The sequence below is a fragment of the Grampus griseus genome (assembly GCF_964374135.1).
Source record: "Grampus griseus genome assembly, chromosome: 20".
NCBI classification, from domain to species: domain Eukaryota; kingdom Metazoa; phylum Chordata; class Mammalia; order Artiodactyla; family Delphinidae; genus Grampus; species Grampus griseus.
The window spans coordinates 22,342,883-22,353,951 of NC_139014.1; the positions used below are offsets into that span (position 1 = coordinate 22,342,883).

At 53.1% G+C, this 11,069-nt stretch overlaps 1 protein-coding gene across 2 annotated transcripts; it reads left to right on the top strand.

Moving 5' to 3' along the window:
• Positions 1 to 612: 612 nt before the first annotated feature.
• CDK5RAP3 (CDK5 regulatory subunit associated protein 3) lies at positions 613 to 10,738 on the top strand. 2 transcript variants are annotated; one of them, XM_082679874.1, is made up of 15 exons: positions 613 to 678; positions 903 to 948; positions 3,321 to 3,452; positions 3,734 to 3,834; positions 4,190 to 4,238; positions 4,869 to 5,047; positions 5,301 to 5,437; positions 5,598 to 5,742; positions 6,121 to 6,231; positions 7,173 to 7,251; positions 7,823 to 7,911; positions 9,231 to 9,436; positions 10,163 to 10,334; positions 10,425 to 10,447; positions 10,524 to 10,738. In XM_082679874.1, exons 1-15 carry the CDS (start codon positions 673 to 675, stop codon positions 10,663 to 10,665), a joined length of 1,617 nt encoding a protein of 538 aa, XP_082536000.1. In that variant the 5' UTR covers positions 613 to 672; the 3' UTR covers positions 10,666 to 10,738. The 2 variants fall into 2 exon arrangements, with proteins under 2 accessions (XP_082536000.1, XP_082536001.1); XM_082679875.1 differs by having other exon boundaries at positions 10,425 to 10,658.
• Positions 10,739 to 11,069: the final 331 nt, after the last annotated feature.

Below are 11,069 nucleotides of genomic sequence, written 5' to 3' on the forward strand. Positions count from 1 at the left end.
CCAGAACACCCGTCCCACATCACCTCTTTCTGCCGCCCTTCTTTTAACACTCAGTTTAGGTGTTATCTTTGGGACGCCTCCCTTGACCCTCCTCCCTCCCGATCCCTGCCCTAATCACACAACACATAGCAGGTGTTCAGCACTTGCCTATTACATACTGAGAAGGCAATGTGTGACAAGTGCCACAAGAGACCAAACTACGATCGATCGATCGACGGTAAAGCAAGGCAAGGAGAGAGAAGGCATTTCTAACGACCTCTAGGTTCCTCAGGGGGGCGCTAGGACCTTGTCCGCAGACGCGTTAATCCTTGAGCAGAAGGCTCTACTCCTGCCTGGCCGGAAGCGGCCGGGATCGGCTCTTGGGCGGCGCCTGCCGCAATCGCGTCGCCACTGCAGCCCTTTCCGGGAGCCCCCGCCCCTCCGCGGCCGTGAGCCCGCCTCACGCCTCCCATTGGCTGTCTCCTCTTCTCCCGCCCTTCCCGGGCTCAGCCACTCGGAGCCCCGGGGTGGGTGGGGCTTGAAGCCCGGGTGGAGCGCGCGCCCCGATTGGCTCTGAGGAAGGCGGTGACGTGGCCGGAGGAGACCTAAACTGAGGCTCAGCCACACCACCACTGGATTAGTGGTAGGCGGGGCGGGCCCGGGTCGGCGGCCGGAAGCGGAAGTGGTGGAAAGATGCAGGTGGGGGAACAGTAGCTGGGGAGGTGGGGGGCTGGGTTGGGACCCCTGAACTGAGTTCAGACCGCCCGTCCCTGACCTGCTTCCCGGGCTACCTCCGGGGCGCGGCCCTCCCCGGCCAGTCGTGCTGGCCCCGCAGGGTGGCGGTTGGGTCGGTGAAATGAGCGCGCGAGTGGCTTGTTCGCTCCCAGGACTCACGCCCCCTTTCCCGCCGTGTTTCCCGACAGGACCATCAGCACGTGCCCATCGACATCCAGACCAGCAAACTGCTCGGTAGGAGGGGGCACCCCCGCTCAGCCAGCTGTCAGAGGGAGGCCTGGCCTCTTTGCCCCCTGTCACCAACAGCTGGAGCCCCGACATCCCAAGGCCCCTGTTGAGGCGTTGACCACTCGCCCTGTTCTATGCCCCCATCTGTGGCCGGATTGCCCCGCTAAGAGGAGCGGGAAGGAAACAGACATAGAGTCTGTAATTGACCTGTGTTTTCTACTTTAACATTTATAACATGTGTTGTCAATCATATCTTTCAGGCACAGAGAGGGTGAGGTGAGGTCTTACCTTAAAGATGGTCAGCTACTGAATGGCAGATCTGAAGTTAGAACCTAAGTCTGTCAGGTTCCAGTATCTATGCTTTTTTGTATATGCCGGAAAACCCCCTTTTTTAAAAAAAAAAAAAAAGGTTCCCTCTCCCCTTGATTTTAGGAGGAAGAGGAACATAGATCCAGTTGGAAAGAAAAACCTTTTAGTGGCCAGGTCATCTCCCTGCCATCTGTATCTGATCTATATACCTCCTCCCCAGTTCAGAGCCAGGGAAGGACCTCTTCATTCTGACCCCTCCAGGGCCACGCACAGCTCCTGGGTTTGTTTTCTTTATATATAAATATATATATATATATATATGTATTTGTTTATTTTTGGCTGCGTTGGGTCTTCGTTGCTGCGCGTGGGCTTTCTCTAATTGCGGCCAGTGGGGGCCACTCGTTAATGGTGCACAGGCTTCTCATTGCGGTGGCGTCTCTTGTTGCGGAGCACGGGCTCTAGGCGCGCGGGCTTCAGTAGTTGTGGCACGTGGGCTCAGTAGTTATGACTCGCGGGCCCTAGAGTGCAGGCTCAATAGTTGTGGCGCACGGGCTTAGTTGCTCCGCGGCATGTGGGATCTTCCCGGACCAGGGCTTGAACCCGTGTCCCCTGCATTGGCAGGCGGATTCTTAACCACTGCGCCACCAGGGAAGCCCTGGATTAATTGTTTTGATGCTGGTTTGTCATTAAGATGACATCTGTTTGCCTCATCCCTTTGCTTCTACTTCTGTGACATCTACAGACTTTTTCTTTCTGAAGATTTTAGAGGAATACAGTGGAGGGAATATAACTGATAACTAGTGTGGGCCCTCAGTATTTGACCAGCTGGCAGATTTATTAACAAGGGCAAGGTGGCCACTTAGTGGAGCTTCTTTAGTTTTGTTGCAGATTTGTCCCAGCTCTTCAGCACACGTAAACTCTTTTTTTGTTGTTGTTTTTTCGGTACGTGGGCCTCTCACTGTTGTGGCCTCTCCCGTTGCGGAGCACAGGCTCCGGACGCGCAGGCCCAGTGGCCATGGCTCACGGGCCTAGCTGCTCCGCGGCATGTGGTATCTTCCCGGACCGGGGCACGAACCCGTGTCCCCTGCATCGGCAGGCGGACTCTCAACCACTGTGCCACCAGGGAAGCCCAGCACACGTACACTCGATGTCATGAAAAGGACCAATAAAACAACAGCCATTTATTGAGGGTTTATTCTATACAAGGTGCTGTTTTATGTGCCTGACATTATGAAAATGAAGATCACTACAATTCATTGAGCCCTTGCCATGTGTCAGACACAGCACTCAGTGTTTCACCTTCATTCCCCCTTGTACTCAGTATCTTTATCATCCCCATTTTACATGTAGGGAAACTGAGGCACAGAGAGTTTGAGAGACTTGCCCAAGAAAGTTAGTAATTAGAAGCCAGGACCATCTGACCACAAAGTCTAGCTCTTAGCTCTCTCCTACAGAGGAAATGTACATGGCTCTTATCCACCTATACCCTCTACTAAAAACACAGATCTGGGCCTAGAATCCAGGAGGTCAGTCACACGGGTATTCATGTGTGCAGGATGGTACTTCACTGGTAAGAAGAGACCAGTGTTATCTAGTCCTTAGGGCGCTGTAGGTAGTAGGGGCTTTGCAGTTATTCATTCATCTGGTATTTGGCATAACCATCTTGTATTTTCCATTGTCATGGTTAATCCCAGCCCTGAGGAAGTGGAAGTTGAATAGCGTCTGCTGTCAGTAAGAAAGATGTAGTTATCCGTGGAAGCAAGAATATCATGGAGAATATGGTCCATATTGGCACTTTGATGTCAGGACCAATTTGAAGTTTTACTCTATCCCTGTGTTGAGGCAATTGCTCTATAAAAGTCACACTGCGGATGAAGTCAGGTTGCCAGAGTCTGTTTAGCCCCAGCATCCCTTCGGGCCTGTCTTCATTCCCATCTTCCCGGGACCCCCACACCTTAACCAATATGAATACAACTTTTAGCCAATGCCTTAGCATATTTCACTTGAATCAGTGATGGAATTTTGGCCATGGGGATGGAAATGCTGTGATTTGGGTGCTTCTCCTGTAGACTGGCTGGTGGACAGAAGGCACTGCAACCTGAAATGGCAGAGTCTGGTGTTGACCATCCGAGAGAAGATCAATGCCGCCATCCAGGACATGCCAGAGAGCCAAGAGATCGCCCAGCTGCTCTCTGGATCCTGTGAGTGCTTTGGGGCTACATTACTGGACCCCACCCCTTTCCTGGGGTGGTACATATCAGCTGAGCTGCTCCCTTTCCTTTAGCCATAGGGCTGACCCCTAAAGAAAGAGAGGTTTTTATTTGGGCTATAGATGCTTGTTTCGTTCAACACAAAATGATGAAGGGGAGAGCTATGCCTGCTAAAGTTACTAGCATATACGTGAGTCAGCCATGCGTAGTGGCCACAGTGGGTGGGGAAGACACTGTAATTCTCAAAGTCTTTGTTCTTTCTTGCTTTCCAGACATTCACTACTTCCACTGCCTAAGAATTGTGGAGCTTCTCAAAGGCACTGAAGCCTCCACAAAAAATATTTTTGGCCGGTATTCTTCACAGCGAATGAAGGCAAGTGTGGGCGACGGTGGTAACACGCAGCTGGAGACCTCCAGTCCAGGGGGTCAGAGCCTGTCTGGTCTCGCTGAGGATCCAGTGGAGACGCCTACATAGAATATCTCCTCCACTTTCTCTCCGTCCCCACAGTTTATGCCAAAAGTAGATCCTACCCCTGGCTTTACATTTGCTTTGGGGATCGCTTGTCGGCACCACACTCTTAAAATAAAGTGGGTGGTCCAGCCAGCATTATGGAGGAGGCCGAGGAGATGCAGAGACTGGGAGAGCCTCCCCGGCTGGGGGACTGAGCTGGGATGCACTCAGCGGCTGCTGAGTGCTGTTCAGGCCCACTTCCTGTTTCTTTTCTTAGGATTGGCAGGAGATTGTAGCCCTATATGAGAAGGACAACACCTACCTAGGTAAGGTGGCCCAGCCCAGGAGTCCCAGTGTCCATGGGGAGGCCGACTCCCCAAGTTCTGAGACAGTGGGCTTCTAGGAGGCACAGTTCACGTGGGGGAAGAGGCTGGGGTGTAGATGTTTGTGAGGTGGGAAAATAAATTCCACGAAGCGTGTTGGGAGGAGGACGACCGCTAAGCAGGTGTGTGCAGGTCTTCACCAGTCACCTCCTGGTGACTGACTCGTCCACTGAGCACAAGAGGCACGGGTTGTCCTGGGAGCTGTATCAGGGGCCTGAGGGAGTAACTAAAGGGCTGACTGTAGTTCGGGTTGTGTTTTCTAATAGTATAAATAATTGTAATAGCTAATATTGACGGAACACCTACTAAATGCAAGGGATTGTACTTGTGTTTTATGTGGGTTCTCTCTCTTGATCTTCACGATAACTATTATTGCTCCTGTTTTATAGCTGAGGATTGGATTAGAGAGGTTAAATGACTGTCTTAGGTTCCACAGCCAGGAAGGGGAAGAGCTGGGAGTCCAACCCCGTGCTCTTCGCCACCCGACTGGGGTATGTTTGTGCGTGTCCTTGGGGCATGCCTGCCTTATGGTGTGCAGATCTGGGGTGAACTTCCTGGGCCCTTCTTTCTCAGTGGAACTCTCCAGCCTCCTGGTTCGGAACGTCACCTACGAGATCCCTTCCCTGAAGAAGCAGATCGCCAAGTGCCAGCAGCTGCAGCAAGAATACAGCCGCAAGGAGGAGGAGGGCCAGGCGGGGGCTGCCGAGATGCGGGAGCAGTTCTACCACTCGTGCAAGCAGTATGGCATCACGGTGAGCGGGCATCACAGTGAGCGGGCATCACGATGAGCGGCGGGTTCTTGCCGTGGCAGGAGGACGGACACCTGGGGCCTCTGTCTTCCTGGGCCCAACGCCTTTGCTTCTGGGAAGGGCTTCCCTCTCAGCCTGGTTGGGCCCTTCTCAGGCCATTTTCTTGCCTATCTCTAATGTTCAGGCGTATTCTTTAATCTGTTGTACTCTGCTTCCCACTACTTCTGTCTGAGCCCACCTCGTGGATCCTCTCTAGGGGGACAACGTCCAAAGAGAACTGCTGGCCCTGGTGAAGGACCTGCCGAGTCAGTTGGCTGAGATTGGGGCGGCGGCCCAGTCCCTGGGGGAAGCCATCGACCTGTACCAGGCCTATGTGGGGTTTGTGTGTGAAAGGTACTGAGGGCCTGTTTCTCCCCAGCGGGGGGGACAGTTTAGCTACTTCCCCAGCTATGCTCTCTCCACTTGTATTTTCCCCACATGATATTTGAGAGTCGGGGCCCATGCTGGCCACATGAGTGGGCAGCAGGAGGGTCAGCTGCCTGCTCCGTTGCAGCCCCACAGAGCAGGTGCTGCCAATGCTACGGTTTGTGCAGACGCGGGGGAACTCCACCGTGTATGAGTGGAGGACGGGCACGGAGCCCTCGGTGGTGGAGCGGCCGCACCTCGAGGAGCCCCCTGAGCAGGTGGAAGAAGACGCGGTAAGACAGGCCTAGTAAGAGCCGCTTCCTCCCCTCATACGCCATCCACACCCCACTTGAGTTCAGAGTCCAGAGGGAAGAAAGGGGTAATTCCTGTGAGAGAGACTAGGTGGAAGGGCCCGGAAGGGCCTACCCCTTTATTTTTCTGGCTTTCTTGAGGCCAGAGAACAGATGAGCTCGGAAGAGGCCCAGCAAGCTGGTCGACTTTGAACTGGGACCCCTTCCCCTGAGCTCTCTGAAGATGGGCTCTCCTTTGGGAACTTGGAGGCCATTATGCTTAAACAGTGCACTCCCTACTGAAGCAGCTGAGGCCTAGGGGAAGGCAGGCCCCTTTATTCACCCATCTTCTGCGAGCTAACACTTTTTTCCCCCTTCCAGATTGACTGGGGCGACTTTGGGGTGGAAGTGGCGTCTGAAGGAGCTGACTCTGGCATCTCTGCCCAGGCTGCTGGAATTGACTGGGGCATCTCCCTGGAATCGGACTCAAAGGTTAGGATGCCCTCTCGGTCCATCTCTCTGAGGACTTTCTGTGATTGCTGCTTTGGTGATAAGAAAAGTGTTGTCTCTGTCTTTAAAGACATCACATGAAGTTCATAGTTCTTGGACCAGGTGTAGTCCAGTGTGGGGCAGAGTTTCCAAAGTGACATATCAGAGTTTTGACCTCTTTCTTATGGTGTTCGGGGCAGGTGTGGGGATATAGGCAGGTGGTACCTACATGCATGGGCCCATAGTGCCATCTTTGCCACCTCCATCAGGGCTGCAATGTGCTGTCATTGAATTTTTTTTTTTTTAGAGGAATTTTTTTTTTTTAATTTATTTACTTTTGGCTGTGTTGGGTCTTTGTTGCTGCACGTGGGCTTTCTCTAGTTGGCGGTGAGCGGGGGCTACTCTTCGTTGCGATGCGTGGGCTTCTCATTGTGGTGGCTTCTCTTGTTGCAGAGCACGGGCTCTAGGCGTGTGGGCTTCAGTAGTTGTGGCACACGGGCTCAGTAGTTGTGGCGCATGGCCTTAGTTCCTCCGCAACACGTGGGATCTTCCCGGACCAGGGCTCAAACCCGTGTCCCCTGCGTTGGCAGGTGGATTCTTAACCACTGTGCCACCAGGGAAGCCCCATCATTGAACTTTTTTTTTTTTTTTTTGCGGTACGTGGGCCTCGCACTGTTGTGGCCTCTCCCATTGCGGAGCACAGGCTCCAGACACACAGGCTCAGCGGCCATGGCTCACGGGCCCAGCTGCTCCGCGGCATGTGGGATCTTCCCGGACCGGGGCACGAACCCGCGTCCCCTGCATCGGCAGGTGTACTCCCAACCACTGCGCCACCAGGGAAGCCCCCATCATTAAACTTTTGAGGGCTTTGGTTTATTCCGGCTCCCTCCCTTTGCTGGGGAAAGTTCTCCCAACACTGCTGGGGTTCTTTACTCTCCACCCAGGAAGCTGGGGGTGGTGAGATAGACTGGGGAGACGATGCTGCTGCTCTGCAGATCACCGTGCTGGAAGCCGGAACCCAGGGTGAGTGCACCCCTCCCTGCAGCCCTGGCAGAGCCTGCCCCCGTGTCTCTAGAAGCAAAGAAGAAGTACACTACCATGATAGGGCTTCTCAGACGTTTACCTGTTTTTTCAAAATCATGATGATGTGAGTTCAGGCGGATGGAGAGAAGTTCTTAAAATTAAATCTAGAAACTCTCAACTTTCTGGATACTGAATGTGGGTCAGCTGTTCTCTGGGGAGGTTCCGAGAGGGCTGATAGGCTCTGAGGCCTGACCTGGTCCCCGCTCCCCACAAGCTGAGAGTAGGGATCTGAGCCACTAGAGGGCAGTGCAGGATGAGACTTCACGTCCACTAGAGCGAAGGAACTTTCCATTCTTTGGAACTCAGCTCTGTGGTCCTCCTCACAGACTTGGGTTGGCATTAGTGCCTGATTAGGGCTGAGACAAATGGGAAAGGGTAACCCTTCCCACTTGGGTTGGAACAGGAAGTGGCCTTAGTGCAGTGTCTGTGTCCATATTAACCCACCAGGACTTCTCAAACTGAGAGTCTTCTCCAGTCCTCAGCAACTTTATCACTTCTCTCTTCCTGGCAGCTCCCAAAGGTGTTGCTAGGGGCCCAGATGCTCTGACACTTCTTGAATACCCTGAGACCCGGAATCAGTTCATCGATGAGCTCATGGAGGTACCTTTGTCCTCTGGGTGATGCGGGGGGAGGCCTGGCACCAGCATAGGCGGCATCGCTCCAGATACCTTACCTGACCCTTCCTTTTTGTGTAAGGGTGCTGAGCACTTTCCTTGTTCTGGAGCAGGGACTCACGTATTAGGAGGCTCCCCCATTCATTCAGCTGTGTTTATCATGTACTTCCTAAGCCCCTGGCACTGTCTTGAGGAGCTGAGCAGCGAACAAATCAAAGTCTTTGACCTCATGGATCTTATATCCTAGTGGGGAAGGCAGACAAGAAACAAGAAAAACAAGTAAAATATGTAGTATGTCAGGTGTTAACGTAAGTGCCATGGAGAAAGAGAGCTGGGGAGGGAGATGGGGTTACTGGGAAGGCCTGCAGTTTTATGTTGGTGGTCAGAGAAGGCCTTGTTGCCAAGGTGACCAGTAAGTCAAGACCTGCAGTGGGTGCAGAGAGAGCCATGCTGATATCTGGCAGAAGAGCTTTCCAGGCAGGGGGAGCAATGCAGAAGCTTTGAGGTGGGAGGTGTCCTGCACGTGTGATGAACAAGGAGGCCACTTTGGCTGAGCAGGGGAGCTGGGGGAAGTAGAAGAGCCCAGAGAGCTGAAGGGAGTTGGAAATTTGGCTTTTACTCTGAGGGAACTGGGAAGCTGTTGGAGGTTTGGTGCGACATGTTCTCATTTGTGTTTTAGTATCATCACTGTGGCTAAAGTATCCAGCAGCCTAGAGTAAGGAGCCAGTGTTCTTGGCTCTTCTTTCTGGGACTGGGAAGCAGGGGGCTTGTCTTTGTTAATCTCTGGGTCTGTCCACTTCTCGGTGGCCTGCTGGCTGGGGAGGGCCTCATGGAAGGCCTTGTCCTCGCGAGTCTAGTTCAAGTTTCCATGGTCCAATAAAAGTGACAAGATATGCGGCTGGTTCTCAGATTCTTCCTAGCCTTTTCTTAATCCAGGGCTTCTCAAACATGGATTCCTATTCCCTGAATCTCATTCTTCCCATGGAGAGAAAATACCTTCACTGGGCAGAGAGAACCCTTTGAATCTCTGCATCGTAGTTATGTGCCGCATAGCCTGGGAGGAAGGAGAGGGGTCCAGGGCCAGGTAAGGCCTGAGACAGCAATGAGGGACTGAAGGGTGATGGTGGATGCTGCCCCAAACTCCCACGTTATAGTTGGTGAGTTTCTAGCAATAAAAATGTTCAGAGGAAATAACTGCTCCTCAACCAGCATCTAACCCTCACCTTATTCTTCATTTTGACCAGCCTGAGGGCCTAGTTTCTGAGTTCTTTTCTCGGTTTGAACCAAATCCTCTTCTGTCCTCAGCTTGAGATCTTCTTGTCCCAGAGAGCAGTGGAGATGAGTGAGGAGGCAGACATCCTGTCTGTGAGCCAGTTCCAGCTGGCTCCAGCCATCCTGCAGGGCCAGACCAAAGCAAAGATGGTCACCATGGTGTCGGCACTGCAGGATCTGATTGGCCAGCTCACCAGTCTTCGAATGCAGCACCTGTTTATGATCCTGGCCTCACCAAGGTCTGGCTTTCCCCTTGATGTTGGGCTGTTCAGGGCATGCTGCAGGGCCCTGCCATCTCGGGCAGCCCTGACTCCTATTTTTTTTTTTATAAATGTATTTTATTTATTTATTTATTTATGTATTTATGTATTTATCTATTTATGGCTGTGTTGGGTCTTCATTGCTGCGCATGGGCTTTCTCTAGTTGCGGCGAGCGGGGGCTTCTCATTGCAGTGGCTTCTCTTGTTCCAGAGCATGGGCTCTAGGCACGTGGGCTTCAGTAGTTGTGGCTCACGGGCTCTAGAGCGCAGGCTCAGTAGTTGTGGCTCACGGGCTTAGTTGCTCCACGGCATGTGGGATCTTCCCGGACCAGGGCTCGAACCCGTGTCTCCTGCATTGGCAGGCAGATTCTTAACCACTGCGCCACCAGGGAAGCCCCAGCCCTGACTCCTTGTTTCCTCGTCTCCATGACCCCTTAGACCTCATCCCTGCCTCCCATAACTGCACCATCCCAACTAGGGATGGCGGTTCTCTTTGGGGCAAGATGGGGTGGTTTGAGGTATGTAGGCAGAATCTGCTTCCCCTGTAGGATGGGGAAGTGGGAGTGGTATTCCTTGCAAGAAAGGATTGAAGGATGTGGAGGCTGAGAGGTCAATTAGAGACTTGGTTTCCTGAGCCTCAGCAGTTGGATGGGGACACCCAGGTTGCCCAGTGACACCAAACACTTACCTGAGTGCCCGGCCCAGGTATGTGGACCGAGTGACTGAGCTCCTCCAGCAGAAGCTGAAGCAGTCCCAGCTACTGGCTTTGAAGAAAGAGCTGATGCTGCAGAAGCAGCAGGAAGCCCTTCGGGAGCAGGCGGCTCTGGAGCCCAAGCTGGACCTGCTGCTGGAGAAGACCAAGGAGCTGCAGAAGCTGGTGAGACAGGGAAGGCAAGCCTGCCCAGTTGCTGCAGAATGAGGTCCCTTTGTCTCTGCTTCCTGCCCACTCCGTATCACTGTCTTTCAGATTGAAGCTGACATTTCCAAAAGGTACAATGGGCGCCCCGTGAACCTGATGGGAACCTGTCTGTGAGATGCTCCCCGTTCTTCCTGCCTGTCTTCTCAGCCTTCAGGATGGAGGAGGGACAGCCGGGGGCCCTTCCCAGCAAGAGACCAGGCTGACTGGAGGACGGAAAGCCCCAAGATGGAACCATCACCCAGATGGTTACCTTGGCACTCACTGTACTCTCTGCAAGAAGCTGTCTTAATTGGTCCTGTGACCCATCAGCCTCAAACCACAGCTTCTGCTCTTCCTCATTATCTAGTTGGACTTAATAAAAGAGGAAGGGACTCTTGTTTCACTACTGATAGTGCCGTTTTCTGGGCCTGGGGTTGAGGCTGCATGGGGTTCTTGATCCTGTGGAGTGCCAGGTTGGGGACTTTTCCTCTTTGCTTCTGGTGACGGGGGTGAGCCCCGATTAATATCTACAAATGGTTCAGCAAGGGGCTCTGGGGTAGCTGAGTCAGCTGGGCCCCTTTCTCTCCATAGCCAGGCCAGAAGCCCAAGGGGAGCAGTCAAGTGGCAGCCTTGTTGGAGCCAGCAAAGCTGTATTTTCCTTTTAATCACAGCTTACCTCTAGGCAGAGGGAAAATGCGGTTTGCAGAGGAAGGG